Genomic DNA, 20,322 nt, shown 5'->3' on the forward strand with positions numbered 1-20,322 from the left:
TTGCTACACACACACTCACAGAGACAGAAAAACATCTCATTTATATAAGGATGTATTTTTTAAATTATGATCTCATCCCTAGAAGTATTGTTTAATTGTAATGTTTCAGGGATCTAAAGGGATAAAACAATGGCCGATAATTTGATATACATTCCCAATTATGATAAACAACATTACACCTTCTGTAGCGTAAACTATGTGGTTCAAATGTTTGAACACTCAACCTAATAAAACCAACCAATCACAATTCACTAAAGTCCCCAAAGGTGTTTAGCAACAAATATATATATAAACGTTATTGTAAAACTTAGGGGACAAGTGTAATAAACAGCCAACTGTCCCCTCTCTCTCTCTCTCTCTGGTAATGTTTACCTTTAGAGATAAGCTGAAAAATGTAACACAAAACATTAAATTTATTGCAAAATTAAAAATGCATTTTTTAACTAAAAGGAGAACAATTGTGTCCAAAAGTATGGCAGCAACCTTTTTATTTTCTAAATACAAGTTATTGGTTAAAAAGTTAGGACACTGTCAGAATTAACTAATCAAAATTCAATTAAGTATCCAAAGTTTTCGCAGGGAAAAAGATAGGGAAAATTGAAACTTTGGGTACCAACATAATTTACAGTCCAATGTTCACTCCCTCCATAAGTTTACTCCTCCATAATAAGCAGGATTAGTAATTTGTTTAGAATAACAAAACTAATCCTAATATATAAAGTATTAAGCTTTTTTTGTCAGTAGCAAAGGATCTCGCAAAACCGCTCAACAGATAGGGATCTCCTTTACAGTGAAGCTAAATAAAGGTCCAGAGAAGGTTTCTAACTATTTTTAGAGAGGATACATTTAGCCTCTATCCTTGAGTCTAGGGGTGTAGCCGCTATTACAGAATATAGGAGAGGAGAAATTTTAAGATAAAATAAAGAATATACTGGAAAAAATTGAAGCTGTATGGCTGAATGCTGCTTAAGCTACGGTAATCGATATATTATTAAGTGGATGTTGCACCACATTTTCATGTACTCTGATAAAGAAATAATCCAAGCTGGCAAAAATAACAATACTTCTCATTCACCCTCGCAATTCTATTCCCTCCCCTCCTAGTGGTTGATTGAACTTACCAATAATTGAGTTTCATATTAGTAAGGAAAATACTAAATTAACAACAAATTTTTCCCTGTCAATATATACAGGGTGGGGCAAATAAGACTGGACAAATTCTAACTTCTAAACAAACGAACATAAAATTGTCAATTTTAAAGATTTTATTGAACTATATATAACTATTAGATTATTCAATAAAATCGCCGCCAGCCTCAATCACTGCCTTCACCCGCCCCCTAAACCGCCTGCAGGCCCTGGTCACCATGTCCCTGTCCAAGCTGGCGAATTTCTCCTTGATGGTGGCAATGAGGGAGGTCTTTGTTGTATTTGTCTATTGGTGCATGCTTCAAAGTAGCCCCAGGCCTTAAAGTCATAAAATTAAGATCAGGCTGCTGGGAGGCCCCATTTCCTTAGGAACGTGAGTAACCGTAGGATCCAAATTCACCCAACTTTAACACTACCCTTTGACACGGAGGCTCTTATTTGGACCACAGTTGAGCTGGCACGACGTTCAATACCTTTTTGGAAATGGCATGAAGATTCAGCTAGGGTTGTCAGCACAGTCCATAGTCTAAAATGTGTTTTTAAGTTCTATATGGGTCTCTAACGTTGAGAACCGAGAAATTTTCACGATTTCACACAATTTTTGACATCAGCCAAGCCACTTTAGATAGAGAGCTCTAGTCTTTTCTAGTGTCTTATTTATGTATCTAACAGTATCCCCAGCAAGTTGCATAACTCAACCTCATCTACAGATGGGCTGAGATCCAATTAAGTGGGCCCTAGTCGAGGATCCAGATTATTCCACCAGTGCATTTCGAATCTGCCTTGTTGAATATAAGCGCGACCAGCTCAGAGTACGAGCCCATCTTTGTCCAAAGATTTTTTTTTGCTAAAAAGTAATTGCCTAAGCTTTTTATAGTGGGGTCAAACGTCCTGATTGGTCAAGTAGTTTTGGCGCTATGGCTGTTTAAAGTTTGTTGGGTCTTATTTGCCCCACCCTGTATATTTATATGTTATATCTATTGCTACAGCTTCTATAAAACACTTTTATGTCCATTATTTTTGGGCTTTGAGTGAACGTCTAATAAGATTGAATTCATCTCTATCCCTTTAGAGGTTTTTTTTGCTATGCCTAAACCTATTTTTTTTTCAATCCATATGATAAAGTAACATGATGTCTGTTTGTGTGTATGTTTGTACCAAATGATCTCGCTAACCGCTGAACCGATCAAGTTCTCCTTAACAGGGTGGTTTCTCATAGGTCCCAAGAAGATTAATCACTATATTGGTGGAGGGAACCACCACCCTCCCTAGAGAAATTGACTAAAATTTAAAAATTTAAAAATCGCCGCCCTGCGGACATTTTTTTGCAATTAGCTTAAAACATAACTAACACCATCTTTAGAAGAAAAAATTATTTTTAGTAGCGAAGCTACTCTATAATTCACTTTGTCCGTCCGTCCGTCCGTCCGTCCGTCAGTCAGTCCGTCAGTCAGTCCGTCCGTAACGCTATGGGGGAAATGGGATTTACTCAGCTCCTACAAAAGATAGAATTCTGAAATTTTTTGACAACGTTCCCATCATTAAGGAGCACAATTAACTATAAAACATCACTGGCGGTCGGACGGCTTTTTAGCAGGTTTTAGGCTATTTTTAGATTTTCTACATTTTCCCCCATATCTTTGGTGTTTATGGTCCGATTTTCAAAATTCTTTCAGTTAAAGATATCAAAATTAAATTTTCCGTCGTTTGAAGAAAACAACAATAACGATCAGACTGCCTTTTTGCAGGTTTTTAGCTATTTTTACATTTTCCACCATATCTTTGGTGTTTATGAACCGATTTTCAATTTTTTTTTAGTTATAGATATCAAAATCAAATTTCCCGTCGTTTGAAGAAAACAACTATGAACGTCAGACTGCCTTTTTGCAGGTTTTTGGCTATTTTATATTTTTTTTACATTTTCTCCCATATCTTTGGTGTTTTTAGTCCAATTTTCAAATTTTTTTCAGTTAAAGATGTTAAAATTAAATTTCCCGTCGTTTGAAGAAAACAACAATAATGGTCAGACTGCCTTTTTTGCAGGGTTTTGGCTATTTTCAAATTACATTTTTCCCCATATCTTTGGTGTTTATGATCCGATTTTCAAAATATCTGTTTTAGATATCAAAATTAAATTTCCCGTTGTTTGAAGAAAACAACCATGACGGTCATTCCCATCCACGAAATTTTGTGCTTCGCTACTTATGGATGTTGTCATCCTTGTTTATATTTAACTGATTTTGAAATAGAATTTAAAAAAAAATTTTTCGTGTAATATAAGCCTCTGGGGGCAAAGCCGCTAGTATAACATTTAATAATAATTAAGGACATAATTAAGATTTGATTATAGAGATAGTTTGCTAATAATATTTTACCCTGTTTTAATATTTTTTAATAGAATTCAGTATTCCAAAAATCAAATGATATTTTAAAAAAATAAATAAAATTTTAATATAAAAAATCAGCATGTTTCAAATGGACTTACGGTCTTTCTGGTAACAATTATAAAATTGCTGCACTTTCTAAGTCGTACCTAACTGTTATAGGAATCAGCATAAAAAGTTTGAAATTGATAGGACAGTTCTAACCTGTTTAAATCATCAAAACGAGCTATCTGTTATGGACAGACGGACCGACCCCAAAAATAGAAAAGCTTCACTTTTAAAAGTAAATACGCACAAAATACCTTTTTTTAATATAAGAGTTACAATTATAGTTAATCTACAAGTAAAACATTGTGTACAATCCTTTTGTTTTATCATTTTAAAAAAACAAATTAATCAAATCTCCTAGTCCTGAAAATTAGATGGATGCACTGACTCTACAGTAGTTATCATAAAGTTGCTACACTGTTAAGATTACACAATATTGCTACAGTATTCTTTATGCAAGGTTTAAAATATGTAGGACGAATATAACATTAATTACATGGTAAAGTAATAATTAAGTTAAGGTTGTAGTTTCATCATCATAAATTCAAATGAGTCTACACATGCAAAAGCTTTAAACAAAACTGTTAACAAAAATAATATATTAAAGATAATCATAAGTTGGTTGAGCTCTCTGGTCAAAATTTCATTCCTTACTCATCATGGGGTAATGGCGCAATGGGTAGGGTGTTGGCCTGGTAATCTAAGGGTTCCTGGTTCAAGCCCTGCCATGTGCAAAATTAACTCTGATGAATTGAGCCATACTGATGAGCCCTAAAAGGGCAAAACACTGTGTCTATGGATATATATGCTCTTTCGGTCAGGTATTAGGCCGAACTAGAGCACTCTCAGGGGAATTAAAAACCATACTAATTAGCCATAAGTGCAAGGCCCCCAACTAATCATAAGTTGGTTGAGCTCTCTGGTCAAAATTTCACTCCTTACTCATCATGGGGTAATGGCGCAATGGGTAGGGTGTTAGCCTGGTAATCTAAGGGTTCCCGGTTCAAGCCCCACCATGTGCAAAACTAACTCTGATGAATTGAGCCATACTGATGAGCCCTAAAAGGGCGAAACACTGTGTCTATGGATATATTAAAGATACATCTATATGTTTTAATTCTTAATATTATTATTAACAAGGAAGAAAATTTCCATAAAGCCAAGCTCTGAATCAGTAACACAAACATTAACACATGTAGAGTGTCAAAACTGAATAATCAGATTATAAATGTATAAAATTGTTAGTAATTTGTTAGATAATGCTTAACAGCATATTTACATTTTAAAGACTTGAATAAAGAGATGCTTTGCTTTCATTTTTTACTTTGTTGACATAAGATTCAGTATTCTAAAAATCAGATCAATTAAATAATAATAATATTACATAAAAATATTTGAAATGCATGTACGGACATTCTTGTAACAATTATTTACTCTCTGAATTGTACCTAACTACTACAGGAATCACCATGTATAGTTTAAAATCAATAGGACAATTCTGACATGCCTAAACAAAAAGAGCTAACCGTTACAGACTGATGGACGGGCAGACGGAACGAACTTAATTATAGAAAAGCTTTGCTTTAAAAAATGAGAATAAGAAAAAAAAACTATTTTTAAATGCAAACAACTATATTAAAAAAATATAAAAAATACATAGAACAATTAATAATTCCTAAATTACTAATTGTGGCCAATCCATTATTCTTTAGTTCATTATGCTAATCAATTCCTGGTCGGTAAAGCATGCCTGAGGTAATATCCAGGTTTTTTTCTATTCACAACTAGTTAAATTCATTACAAAATTTTAAAAATATAAAGTTTTTAAATCTATAAGAATTTTTGGGTATTGGTGGTTTCGTGATATTGCCTCTCAAGGGGCATTTCAAGTCATTTTCTTTAAATATGTAACAAACATGACAAATTAAAAATTAAGACCATGTCAATGCAACATTTCTATTGAAACAAAACCACATAAATACATGCTGGGTAGAAAGCTATTGTGAAAATACAAATTAACGCCCCTTAAGTGGTGATGTCACAAAACTAACAATACCTGATTTTTTTTAACAAGTGAAAAACTTTTATAAAAGATTTAAAGGAAAAATTATTTTATGACTGAAATATCTGAATATCCTAAAGGCTTGCTTTGTACAAAAATCAAATTATATATTGGTAATAATATTCAAATCTATCTTTTAATCTACAGGGTCATTCAAGAGAAATGATTTTTAAAAAATGATTATTTCAACTCATTATGCCCAAAAACCTGTTTTCAAAGTTTTATAGACTTAAAGGGTGTGCAAAATACACATATTTTAAAATTCAAATTGCGCGGCTTGTGTTAATAGTAGAAAATGTGCGCAATACCGTTAAAATCGTCATAAGCTTTAGTTCTTGAAAATATAAGTACGGTTTTTGTGCTATTTATAGTTTAGGAGCTACGTTGAAAAATGTGAGAAAAAGGTTTAAAAGTTTTAAGTAATTGGAACTTTTTACCACATAGCTCCTATACTATACGTAGCACAGGAATGGTTTATATATATTTAAAAACTATAGCTTATGACGATTCCAACAATATGCATAACATTTCTCTACTATTAACACAAGTTGCACAATTTGAATTTTAAAAAGATACACATTTTTTTACAACCTTTAAATCAATAAATCTTTGAAAAAAAGGGCTTCTGGAAAAACCTGTTTTTAAGGCATAAATTGTTGAAATAATCATTTTTAAATATTTGAAACATAAATGTCTCATAAAAGGTTTTCCAAATATATAAAGGATTATACATAATTGTTTTATTTTCTATGCATAATTAAGTTTTTTAAAAGATCATTTCTCTTGAATGACCCTGTATGATTATCATGAAATTTTAAAAAATTTCATCTATTTATTAGAAATAAAAGTTGATTTTACTGCCTAGACATTTGAATATCAAATCCAATCAAATTTCTATTCCTTAGGCATTCTTTCTTCTGAAGTTCTTCTTCAGATTTCCAAAGATGTCTACCTGAAAATAAAATAAATGATATTCATGACATTCATTGCACAATAGAAAATAGAACAGGAGAAGTGTTTTGACTTCTTGTGATTTCAAAGTTTCTCACATTAGCAAAACTATGTGCAGTAGTGATTTTATGGATTTAATGGCATTTGTCATTCCATTGCAAAAAACGCGATATTCAGTTTGTTTAAATATTCAATTAATTAGGTTTTTTCAAGAATTTCATGTGTGTGAAAATTTTTTGAGCGTGGGAACCATTTAATTTTCATTTAAATGATACATATGTTTTTCATTTAATTTCATTTTTAGGACCCGTGGGAACTTTTTTTTAATGTGGGAACCATTTAATTTTCATTGAATTTCATTTTTTGGAAGTGTGGGAAAAACGTGAGAAAAAATATGTTTTAGTATAAAGAAATGTTCTATCAGTTTCAAACCTTTTTCATTCAATAGATCATACTGACTTTGGAAAAACTGTCAGACCGATTTTTGAAATTCAATCTGTGAAAAAAGATATTCAAGTTTTAATTTTTTGTTTTGAAAATATTATTTTCATGTATTGACGCCATCTTGGATTATGATAATTTTTTTTTGTTAGAAGATTTTTTTTCTAAAATATTTTTAAAAAATTAACTTTTTACAATAAAAAAATCTTTGAACTTAAATTGGCCAATAATTCAAAGATTTTTTCTCTTTGATTTGGAAGATTTTTTATGATTTTTATTTTTAATGTCAAATAAAAACACAACAGTGAAAAAAATGAAAATTAAATGAAAAAACGTTTTATGATTTTATTCAAGAAATTATTTGCTAACATCACCTTTTTGTTGCAATAGAATGTTATTTAAGCAAACAAAATTTAGCATAAATGGATATTTAAATCCCTCGGTATTAAATGATGAGCTAACGCTCGATCATTTAATACCTTGGGATTTAAATATCCATTTATGCTAAATTTTGTTTGCTTAAATAACTCATTGCAAATGTGAATTCACTAAAGAACCGTTTTAGATAACTTGATAAACAAAATGAAACAAAATCATCAATAGATTTTAGATATAAACAAGAGTTACCTCAGAGTTGAAAATAGTACTGTTCAACAAGATGAAGAATCCAGGGAAAACATTCAGAACAACAATTATGTAGCCAAAGACATGGGAGTCAGCAACAAAGGCTAAAAAGATACATCTATGTACATATATCCACATTAGAGTAGATTCTATATTACTCCAAACATCTTTTAACCAAGATCTTGGGGTGACTACATTTAGGTCACATCCATCTTTAGACTTTTTTAAAGGCCGACTATCAATTAAGTATTTCCATTTATCTTTACTTTCATAAAGTCAGTTCATCATTATGTGAATAATATAAACCCTAATATAAATTTTTTTTTATTTTCAACTTCAAGTTTAAGAAAAATATTTAAAGTTTATAAAGTGTATAAAATTACCAAAGACAATGTTAAGAGTCATCACAAAGGTTAGGACCAGTGTACTTCTGAAGGATACCAGAAGATCCAAGATTATTTCACATGTTGTGTCACTAAATAAGTTAAATTATTATCCAATTAAAATATAGAATTAGCATTAGCAATCTAAATTTTCAAGTGAAAAATAAAATATTTACCTTGAGTTTTTCTTTACCCAAACATATGTCAAGACCATTCTAACTAAGCAAAGAAGCAAAGCAACTCCTTAAAATTTACATTAAATCTTTTAAGGGGATAGGGAATTCAGGAGGAGGGGGTGTTGGAAAAATATTTTGTACCATTTTGTCTATTTGAAAACAATAATAGTTAAGATTTTCATAGTTTTCTAAACGAATGATAATGATTTTGTAGCATACTAATGCTGATGCTTTCTTAAGTTTGAAAGTTTTATGAAAACAATAAGCTTTTTTGTTGCAATGTCCAAATTATTAATTTACAAATTATAAGCAATATATCAAATAATTGGTCTCAACAAGATTATCTATAAATTGGTTACAACTTACATATTTACAATTTAAGGACTTTATTTAAGAGATGATTTGCTTAAAATATTGTAACTTGTTATTGTTAAATTATTACAAGTTTAAAATATCTATGAGAATTCTAACATGTTTAATTAAACAAGAACAGCTATCAATTCATTCAGATTTACAGAAAAGATTTGCTTTTAAATACTTTAAAAAAATAAACCTATGGGAATGATGATTGCATATTCAGCCCAGTCATTCAACCAGCAACTGTCCACATGGCCTTCCACGCTTCTGAAAATACATATTACAGTTACAATCTTTAAAATTCTAACATTTCTATTCATAACTCTAAATTATTTCCTCTTAGAAGAAAATCATTTTGCTGCATGCATTTCAAAATATTGACCAGAGAAACATAAATAAAATAATTTTCTATTTGTTTTTTTTCTGTATCTGTATTTTAATGTATGTACATTCATATTTGATAACAAGTATTGTGTTTGTTTGATTTTTAAAAATGCAAGTTAATTTAGCATTTCTTCAGATCTTAACGGACAAACAAAGATACATAATTGTATTTTTTTGTAATTATATTTATTTATTGTTTACCTCCTCAGGTAGAAATAGGCTTCATTTGTTAGACTAGTGATGAGCACTCCTCCAGCTAATAAGAAATATTAATAATAAATTATTTTTGATCAAATAATACTAAAATTTCATTGAAATTGAAATCTAAAATAAATTCAATATATAAGAAAAGATTCTAATGAATATGCTTCACCTATTGCAAATGCTAAACCATATGAAGCAATGGAAAGGTAGAGAAGATTTGTCTGTGGTGCCCTCTTGTTGTAGAATTTGTAGTACACTTGTGAACAATCTATTACTAAAAATATAACAAGATTGTTAAGGTTTAGTATCTTAACCCATTCGTACCCACACATCAATAAAACTACGTTAAAGTAGCCTCTGTTTAGATGGCTCTAAAAAATGACAGGGATGATATATTTAAAAAATGAAAATAGATATTGAAAGATTATTGCTATCACTTTCATTTTAAAAAGTAAAAATATTAAAACAATAAAAAACTAATTAAATTTTTTATGTTTTAATGGAGGGCTTAATCAAAAATTGAAAATTGAGAGGGTAATAATTTTCATAGCCATAAATCAACCAAAAGATATGGTGTTTTTTACAAATTTTCTTAAATATTCCATTTATCAATAATGAAAACTTTTAGCTTTTAAAAAAAATTGTAAGGGATTCTTAAAATTTCACGGAGAAAAAAGTGTTTGAAAAAGTTACGTAAGTATTATTTCGCATGGCTTAATAGTAGTAGTAATATGCATAGTAAATATATAAATCCCCCAGAAATTATGCCCTAAAATCATGTTTAGGGTGTTTGGTCAGTTCTTAAATATTTATCATTTTTAAAATGGTAACTCATCTTTTTAAAATAGTTTTATCTAAAAAATATTCTTTAATGCAAATACATTTTTAAAAATGTAGATAATTAATTTTTACTATTTTGTTTTTTATAATACTAACCATCAAAAAAATAAGTTTGATTTAAAAATCGAACCTTCATTTGTAAAATAGTTAGGAAGAGTGTCAAAGTGAAGAACAATGATGACAATATTCATAAGCAGCGAAGACAAACAATTCATACAGTGACAAACAGACAATGTGAGAAATTTTATCATGTTCAGTATTCATATAAACATAAAAAGAGAATGAGAAAATTAAAAAAAACAGATAGAAAGATGATGGATACTTTGAGAATTACAGTTTCTTAACGATAGATGAACGGACATATATAATTATAGAGTAGCTGCACCACTATTTATATAGTAGCTTTGCTTTGCTTGTAATAAAAACAGGAAGGACAGACATAGTGATAAGTTGGAAAAAGGGATAGTTAAATGACCTAGTCTCTTGGAATTAAATTCTTTTTTAAAAAACATAATTAGACTAATATAAAGAATGTATATAAAATATATCTATGAAGTTAGAAAACAAATATCCTTCATATACCTGATACTTAAAAGTTATTATGGTATTTTACCAAAAAAGATTCTAAACTCCAAACCATTTTTTATGCGTACAACATTTAGATTTAAAGATACAGCTAAATATTATTAAATTATATTAAAGCTCTAAGTCAATGATTTTTCGGATAAATAATTTTTCTCAAAAAAAACATATCTCTTTATCCCTAGATAAACAGGAAATAGGATTGGTCAAGTCAAAATATAGTTTTACAAGATGTGATAAATTAATTGGATGTATAATGGTGTGGGGGGCGGGGCGGTTTTTTTCCATAAAAGGATTAATTTTATGGTCAAGAATATAATGGGAGGGGTCATATATAAGCTGAGAAAACAAACTGACCGGAAATGCATAGTTGGGCGTTATTTGACATCTGGGATACCCTGGGTGTAAAATTTAGGGTGGGACTTCAAACAAGCTTATTTCTGATTGGCTGAAATCATTGTTATATGTTATATGGTAAAACTCTCGCGCATTTGTTAAACCGTGTGATAGGAAAGGATTTATTAATGTGTTCTATATTTTATAAATGGAATAGGGTATAGGACAAGTAATTTAATAAGCCTTACTAATTTGTATATATTTTAGCAGGAAATAAAGGTATTAATCAGAATATTTTTTTTATAGTTTTATTATACAAAAAGATAAAAAACAAACAGCAACAAAGAAATACTTTAAAAGAAAAAATGTAATTGTTCCCTAATTTCTGATGATTTTATACAATTTTTTTAGCTTACATTTGTCTCTAAGCTATATCCTTTCATATATTAAAAGGTTCTTATGTCTGTAGCTTAAGATTTCTGAAACTACTAAACCGATTGACTTCTCCATTTTAGGGAAGCTTCTCATAAGTCCAGGATGGTTTTAGACTATTTCCCTTTTTATATTTAAGCTTTGGGTAGTTTTGGGCTTCTTTTTCTACCCCTTCCTATCCCCTTGGAGACAGAGTCCTAGATGCTAGGGGCGAAATTGCTAGTAAGTTTTAAAAAAATGGTATTTAAAACCATTTTCATATTTTTTAATATATATAATTTAAGTAAAATAACTTTTCTTTTGAATTAAGAAAAACAAAAAAGTTTTCTAGCAATTTTAGTACCTAATGTCAGTTATTTCCTATCATCTGATAATGGGGTAGGGAGTGGCCAAACGTCAATTTATTGACGTGGTCATATTTTCTGTCATAGTGGTCATAACAAAAAAAATTCTTTTGATTTGTATGCAAATCATCCATAGTAATAGTAAGTAGAGTATGTCAGAAAAAGTTTTTATTTTTAAGTAATTCTTGGGGTGGATATTAATGGGTTAATATGATAGTACGTACCCAATGTAACTCTACCTAAACTAATTTTAAGCATAAAATTATATGCTTGATAGAAATTTGGAAGGAAACTCTTGTTTCTCAAACAAGAAATTCACAAAAACAATCTTAATTCATCATTCAGATGTATCTTATTTTAAATTTTAAAATGTTAAGGTCATTGTATACATTTAAATTCTTACATAAGGATTCCTGGAGCATTAAGAAATAATTCAAAATAAAATGTTTCCTGTTTGCGTAATTTTTAATAAGGTGATTATATAACATTCATTTTTTTATTTGTAAATTATGAAACTTGTTCTTTTAATTCTGTTATTAAAATCAACAACTACATTGGGTTAGAAATATAAAAAAAATAAAATTATTACCTATCCATGCATAGCAGGCCACAAACCCAAAATGGGTTGCAGCTCCAAAACTCTCACAAACAGCACAGGGTAAAATATCAGTTCTACCTAGGAATTAATGAATATTCATGACACACAGCAAAACAGAATCTGTTCATTCATATTACAGAATAATTTCAAACCATATATGGTTTTTATCAGTAAAAATATTTATGTTAATTAATTTTGAAAAAGATGGAGATTGGGCTGTGTGTTAAATGATTACATATTATTGAAGTATAGCAGTTCAATTTTATTATACATTTACTTTAAGAGATGGAGAGGAGATGAGATATATAGAGATCAAGCATTATAGAAAAGAATTTAAAAAATAACTTATAAAGTTGATGGATATGACACTGTAGCTTATTGTAAAACAAAAAAAGGAATGGAATGACTAATTTTTGTCTTATATTTTGATATAAAATAGTATTTTCATCTTGCCATTAAAAATATTATTGAATATCTGCATAGTGTCCAATTACTACAAAATTGTTTGACTTATTTGAGAATATATGATTTATAAAAAAATTGATTATTGGGCGTTATCCTCTTAGGAATCTTTTTCAAAATTTTTTTTTGCAATTTTATACCCCCTCCCCCCCCAACTAAATGACTGGGTTAGGTAAGGTTAGGTTAGGTTATATGGCTATGGGGCCGAGCACCCACGGCTAGGTAGGCTAGGGGGCCGAGCGCCTGCGGCTAGACAGGCCAGGGGGCAGTTTTTCTGTGGGGGGAGGGGTATAAAAATTGTCAAATTTTGAGAAAAATTTCCTAAGAGGATAATACCAATTATTGTCTCTCCCTTATTTACAGCTTCTATTATTATTAATTATTTACCTACAAAGATTAGAAACCCAAGTTGTGCAAATGACATGCACAAGTTGAGATTTCTCTCGGCAGACCTCTTCATGTTCACTTCATCATCATCTTTGTCCCTAACAAAAAAAAAACATTCTATATTGAAAAATTCAGATTCAATTTAATGAAAAAAAATAATTGAAGAAATATTGAGAGAAATATCTATTTCAGTCACAGTCGCCGGGAAATTTATGAAATTTAAATACGTTATTTAGACATGTAAGAAAAGCTTAAGTTTAAAATTTGAGTCAAAAATTGCGGCCACAGGAGCCTTTTAAAGATTTCTGGAGACCTGGAGGATCAGGACCTGCAGGATCATACCTGGAACCTGAAATTGACTTGAACACCTGTATTTCATATGAGAATGTACTACTAGAGGATATTTTAGTATTTTGGTAAGACAAAATGCTTTGTTTAAGTCAAAAAAACATTTTTTCTCTTTACCTGGATGACCCTGCCAGTTTTGCTGGAATCCTGTGCCCGCCAGGATGAAGATATTCAAAAAATTCCAACACTCAGTTATGTATCATACCCATACTTAAAAAGTCACGCAGTTTGGGCTCTTTATCTTTTACACACATAAAATGAGAAAGAAAAAACCGAAGGGGGGAGAGGGCATTAACCCTTTACAGTCAGGCCCCTAGCCGCACCTTAATCGGTCGGGGGGGGGGGGGGGCGTTCAACGCCCCCCCTTATTATCTCAGTTCCTATTAGAGCTAGAGGACTAAATTTTTTGTGCAAGTCCCCTGTTTGATAATGAATTTCCGACCTTTTATAGGTCTAAGTCAATTTTCGCTTCCTTCACCCTTTTATTTAACAACCTTTGTTTTTAGGTCTTTTTTTACTTAAAAATTTCAAACGGCTGTATTTTTCTTATTTTTAAAGCTAGAAGAAAATTTTATTTGCAGAAAATGATTATCTTTATGTAAATTTTACATTAGAAATATCAAAATATGAATTTCAGCGGCCGCAGCTGTACTTGGCAGCTGCCAGCCGCCGCAGTCGGCGGTCAGCGGGAAAACGGCGGCGGATCTTCATGAAATTTTATTACGTTATGTAGACATGTCAGAAAAGCTTAAGTTTAAAATTTGAAGTCTCTAGATCAAAAATTGCGGCCACAGGAGTCTTTTAAAGATTTCTGGAGACCTGGAGGATCAGGACCTGCAGGATCATACCTGGAACCTGAAAGTGACTTGAACACCTGTATTTCATATAAGGATGTACTACTAGAGGATTTTTTAGTAATTTGGTATGATAAAATGCTTTGTTTTAGTCAAAAAAATATTTTTGCTCTTTACCTGGATGACCCTGCCAGGTTTGCTGGCATCCTGTGCCCGCCAGGATGGAGATATTCAAAAAATTCCAACTCTCAGTTATGTGTCATACCCATACTTAAAAAGTCAAGCAGTTTGGGCTCTTTATCTTTCACACACAGAAAATGAGATAGAAAAAACCGGATGGGGGGGCGTTCAACGCCCCCCCCCCCCCGACTGTTAAGGGTTAAGGGTTAAAGATAAGTTTCAAACAGTTTTTAAAATTACCTTCCAAAATAAAGTAACATTTCAGTTACAAGAATAGCCAAGATGGAGGAGCCACCACATATGATGGAGAGAAGCTTCAGTACTGAAAAAAATACTGTTCATAATGTTTTTAGTAGAGCTTTTTAGAAGTAGGTTAAAGATAGCCATACAAACTAATTAATCTTTGATGGCTGCAGAAGTCATTGTCATCATTATGTAGAAAGTTGTAATTTTATGAAAGCTTTGTTTGGCAATGAAGCATTTAAAAATAGCTCTAAATAAAAAATTTTCTAGGACTGAATGTTAAATAAATAATCTGTATAGTAGAGCAAGTCTTGGTTTTTTTGTTTACTATTGAAAAATAAACTTACCAGGATCATCAGCTTTAACTTCATTGTTAAAATCCATCATGATTCCAAAACTAGTGAGATGATCACACACACATTTCACAACTGTCTTGTCATTTTCTCCATATACCGCTTCTCTCTGAATTATATATAAGCTTGAGTAACCATCATTTAGAATTTAAGAAATTTTGTTGCATGTAATTCTAATATTGCATGTATAACGTATTTCTGAAAAAACAATTTTGCCTGATAAGTAAGTTTTTTTTAATTTTTCTTGCACAACATTTTTCCCATAAAGCATTTTTTGAAACTATATACCTATTATAGAGGCCGCATTTTTAGAGATAGTATAAAATACAAATTTGATGTACTTTTTTACAGAGAACAAGGACATATAATCATTTTTTGTATTCTTTCTAATTGAGTCAGGAAAAAGGAAAATTCAGTTTTTTCTGAATCACCATGTATGTGTGTCTGTCTGTCTATATTTTCAAAATTTCAGCATTCAAACATGCGCCTTTAATCTGTAATTGCATTGACTAGCAGTGCAGGAATACATGCTCTACAATTAGTGTCTGTATGTATGTCCATCTGTCTGTATATCAATAATTACATTCAAACAAGGATGACAACATCATTCAAAGCAAAGCACTGAAACAGTATAGTGTCAGAACTGAATAATCAGAATATAAATGTATAAGATATGAAGCAAAATAGTAAGTCATTTTTTGGTAAAACTGCTTGATGTAGGATAATTTTTATGGACATACTTACATTTTTAGGACTTGATAATAGAGTTGCTTTGCTTATAACATTATACTAGGTTGTCCCAGGAATCAATTTAGCAAAAATCAGATCAATCGGATGATTAGATCACATAAAAATTTGTTGTTAAAAAAGTAAAAAAATCAGCATGTTTAAAATGGACGTACGGACATTCTGATAGTAATTATAGAGTTTCTACGCTTTCCAAATCGTACCTAACTACTCAAGGAATCACCATGCAAAGTTTGAAATCAATAGGACAATTCTAACATGCCTAAATTAACAAAAAAAAGCTATCCAACTGTGACGGACGTATGGACAGACGCATGAACCAACCCTAATTCTAAAAAAGCTTCGCTTTTAGAAATTAAAAGTTACTGTAAAACTAAAGAATTTAGGTACACAGGGATCTAAATGGATAAAACAATGGCTTACAAATTAACATTTATCACCAAGGTTATTACACCAAATTACACTTCTGTAGATTACAATAAGCGGTTGAAACATTTGGACAAATAACTTAATAAATTAAAATATCAAAATACATTAGATTTGTGAGCCAACAAATAAGAAAACATTATTATAAAACTTTTGGGACTAGTGTAATAAAAAGCCTAATGTTACCTTCTTCACTGGTATGTATTCCTGTCTATATAATACAATATATCCAAAATTTAAACAAATTATACAAGTAGCGCAACTTCTTTACAATTGGTGTACGTCTATATGTCTATCATTGTAGCCTAGGTGTCATGGTACCATGAATAGTAGCACATAGACTCTACAAATAGGCTATGTCTGTATGTCCGTGTATCTGTTATTGCGGCCTATCTGTTCAGTATTAGAAGCGTCTTGAATGTCTTTCTGTATCTTTGCTCTTTATGGGCAGTTTGTCTTGTTTTATTTTTAGGGGGATGAAGGGGGATGGAATTATAACATTTTTTTTTTTTGCTAAGAATAATAAAAAGTAAAGGGATCTCTATCTGTGTACCAAAGAATTTCGCTAACCAATGAACTAATATGGTTATCCTTTACAATATAGCTTTTAATATGTCCTGGGAGGGTTTATAATTATGTTGGGGGGAAGGTACCACCACCTTCCCAAGAGAAAACAACCCTAGAAAAAAAGACAATTTTAAAACTTTTTCGTCTTAAAACAACAATTAGGATTGACCCCCCCCCCCCAAACTCTATGGTCTCTTAGTGGCCTCTAGGGGCACAGCTGCTAGTAAAGTATAATCTATTTTTTTGTTGTTGAAGATTTCCTTGGTCCTTTTTTTTTTGCTGAATATTTCCTTGGTCCTTATACGAATTTTGCCTTAATTTTTTTTGATCACCTATTTGGGCAAAGCCCCTAGAGGTTAATATGAATAAGTAAGGTTTTTTTGACTAATGTTAAAGATTAAGGAAATTGATGGTATAAATTGGTTTTACTTATCAGGTAAGCTTCATAAATATCTTTGTATGGTTTTAAGCTATTTTTCTGACTTCCTTCACCACTTTCTAATGTTTGGGGGCGAAGCAACTAGAAGAGTATACAGGGTGAGTCGTCATTATTAAGGGTTTAAAGCAACTCTGATGCAAAATTTCATTTTTATATTGTACCACCTTTTTTAGCAAAGTTTCTTAGTATTTTAGGTTTCAGAGTAACTCAAGAATGTGTCTTATTTGAAGTAAAAACCTGGCAGAATGGAGAGATTAAGAAACTCCAGAGTTTATGGACAGAATGTACAGATACATTTGGAGCAACAAAACCAAACCTTCACTAATCCAGATGCAAATGCAGAGGATGGGAAAAATATGCAAGATATAAGGACGAATCTGGAGATTAAATCCATCAGATGATAGATTGAAAAGAATGTTTAGAGAGGATTGGACATATCATGAGGATGGAGGACAATAGAATTGTGAAAGTAGGTACATTGAATGGATGGAGAGTCTTGAGTCAGCTAAGAAAGTTCTAGGAAAGAAACGAAGACAATATTATACTACAAAAATTAGTAAAGGAGGCTGGTATGGACTACACCAGGGTTGGACAAATGACCAGACAGAGAAAGGAGTGGAAGAAGAGAATCAACATTAGAATGAAACACTAGGTTTAGGAAAAGCATAGAGGAAAACTGAACAGAGAAGAGAAAATACAGAGAAACAACAAAATACCTGTGCTAACTAACTTAACATGTAACTTTACTGCAAAAGATTATAATCTTCAACTAACATGGCACAACACCAAAAACAAGTGCCAACCACAGAAGGAGGCGTAGTACTTCCAGTACTGAAAGCCATTTTAAGTTCTAGTTATTAAAGTAACATGTACTCAGAACATATTCTTAATACATCATTAAAGGAAGCCTGCAAGAAATACCACCCAAAACCCTAAATTTGAAGCCTTCAGCTTCTATAACAAAAAAGTTCTAGGCATTTTAAAATGACATTTTATGTACAATGAAAATTTTGAAAGAATTGCAGTGCTAATGTTAGAAATTTTGAAATTAAACTACGTGGCCTAGAAACAAAATTATAAGCTTATTTTTGTCATAAATTTAGGCAACCAGTAACTAATTATATTTTTACAATAAAAATACCAACTTTTATAGTCAAAATCATTAAAAAAAATTAAGTTTAACTTGCGTTGTACCGAGTGTACTGTAGCCAATCAGAAGGCTGAATCAGCTAAACAACCAATCACAGCTGAGCTTGTCTTAATTTCCCCCTTTGTTTCCGTTTGATTTTTGTTTAAAAATGCAATTTAAATCAAATTTTTTTCATGGATTTTGACTATGCGATGTGGTGTTTTTATTGTAAAAATGTAATCAGTTACCGGCAATCTAAGTTTCTGACAAAGATAAAGTCATAATTTTGTGTCTAGGCGACGTAATTTAATATTTTTTTTTCTTTTATAAGCATTGTAAATCTTTCAAAATTTCCATTGTACATAAAATGCTATTTTGAAATGCCTAGAACTTTTTTGTTATTGTAGCTGAAGGTTTTAAATTTGGGAATTGGGTCTACTTGTGGCAGTCTTTTAGCAGTTAAAGTGTGGTATTTCTTGCAGGCGTCCTTTAAGGAAAAATATGAGTGATGTTATTGCCAACAAGATCTAACAATAGTCTAAGATTTTTACAGATAGCTGTAACCAAAAACTTTGTAGCCATGTCAGGTGAAAATGATTCTAAATTTAATTGTGTACTGTGGTGTGTTGGTAAGTTAAAAAAAAATAAAGATTCTCTGGCTACCTCTCCAGAAGAAAAAAATGGATACCATATGATTCTTTTAAGCATTTTCAGTACAGTTTTACAAGCTACAATTTATTCTAATTTTGTCATTATCATGTGACAGAGTTTGGTGTACAAACAAAGCTAAAGGTTCTGTTACAAAATAGCAGGAAAAAAGCTTTGTCAAACCATATATTCATCTGTTGTGAATAATATTCCTAAAAATGCTATAAGAAATATCATTACTGAACATGTGTAATTTTCTAATATATGCCATATTTTGTTGGTGTGATGAAAATAGTCATTTAGGCTTGTAATGCTGCAATGCAACCAATCAAGACCCACAGTTATTGCAGAGGAAATGAATTTTAAAAGTATATTAATAAATGTTTAGAAAGATATATCCGGTTAGTTGAAAAGAGCATATGCACACAAACTGTCCTTAATTAGTATATTATTTAGAGACATCCATGTTTGATAAAATATTGTCAGATTAATTGTATTATAGAATTTCATTGATTCATAGTATTCAAGAAAATTTAGATTTAGAAAATCTACTTTAAAAGCAGTTTAGGAACAAAAACTGAATAAAATCTAATAAAATCTAACCTAACCTGACCAAAAGCCCTACACATAGAAAACTATTCCTCTTTTTTTTATTGATTTCAAAATAGGAAATTGGTATGGGCCAAGAGTAAAAGAAACTATACAAATAATTCATAAATTATATTTCTATGAAGTTCGTTTCAATCTCAAAACTCAACAATACATAATTCTTACCTTACATCCTTTGGTAGACCACTTTTTTTCTTCAGTATCCAAGTAGATACATTCTGGATGTTCAGGGATAAATTGGCATCCAGGAATATTCTACAAGAAATGTGGTAAACAAATTGAAATATTGACATATTTTTTATATATCTTCAAACTTACCTTATATAAATCTTCCCATATAAAAGTTATAGTTGAGATCAGGTTGTCCTTGCTGTAACTTCCATTGTTAATGGTCATTCCTATTAAATTTTAAAGATTTTTTTCTATTTACTAATAAAGACTTAATAATATGAATGTGAAATTCATGTTTATTTATAAAAATATGGATATGGAATAAATATTTTGGTGGTTTGTGAGGGGGAGGGTCGGGGAGGGAGAATCTTAGTAGTTGCTATACATATTAAAAGTCAGAAGTTTGAAATCTTGAGTCTGAATTTAGCAACAAAAGATATTCTGATTCAAAATTTCCTTTCCCACCTCATCCTATTTCTGCTGAAATTACAAAAGTATACATCCCTTTTAATATTATCTTAATT

The 20,322-nt window shown here is 30.8% G+C and overlaps 2 protein-coding genes across 2 annotated transcripts in view; one reads left to right on the forward strand and one right to left on the reverse strand.

Moving 5' to 3' along the window:
- LOC145318477 (uncharacterized) overlaps positions 1–20,322 on the forward strand; it is a 195,931-nt gene that overhangs the window by 70,211 nt on the left and 105,398 nt on the right. The gene's annotated exons all lie outside the window — the stretch shown is intronic.
- Positions 6,545–20,322, reverse strand: part of LOC145319877 (adhesion G protein-coupled receptor L3-like) — a 34,879-nt gene continuing 21,101 nt past the window's right edge. The window contains exons 21-33 of the mRNA XM_080162283.1: positions 19,946–20,025; positions 19,793–19,882; positions 15,057–15,171; positions 14,707–14,788; positions 13,145–13,242; positions 12,287–12,373; positions 9,333–9,437; positions 9,161–9,215; positions 8,772–8,842; positions 8,219–8,285; positions 8,043–8,134; positions 7,663–7,763; positions 6,545–6,595 (exon numbers count right to left, since the gene is read on the reverse strand). Coding sequence (XP_080018409.1) covers positions 6,545–6,595; positions 7,663–7,763; positions 8,043–8,134; positions 8,219–8,285; positions 8,772–8,842; positions 9,161–9,215; positions 9,333–9,437; positions 12,287–12,373; positions 13,145–13,242; positions 14,707–14,788; positions 15,057–15,171; positions 19,793–19,882; positions 19,946–20,025 — 1,094 coding nt within the window. The remainder of the gene's footprint in view (positions 6,596–7,662; positions 7,764–8,042; positions 8,135–8,218; positions 8,286–8,771; positions 8,843–9,160; positions 9,216–9,332; positions 9,438–12,286; positions 12,374–13,144; positions 13,243–14,706; positions 14,789–15,056; positions 15,172–19,792; positions 19,883–19,945; positions 20,026–20,322) is intronic.

The sequence above is a fragment of the Acartia tonsa genome, chromosome 5 (genome assembly GCF_053477335.1).
Source record: "Acartia tonsa isolate MP-2025a chromosome 5, ASM5347733v1, whole genome shotgun sequence".
NCBI classification, from domain to species: domain Eukaryota; kingdom Metazoa; phylum Arthropoda; class Copepoda; order Calanoida; family Acartiidae; genus Acartia; species Acartia tonsa.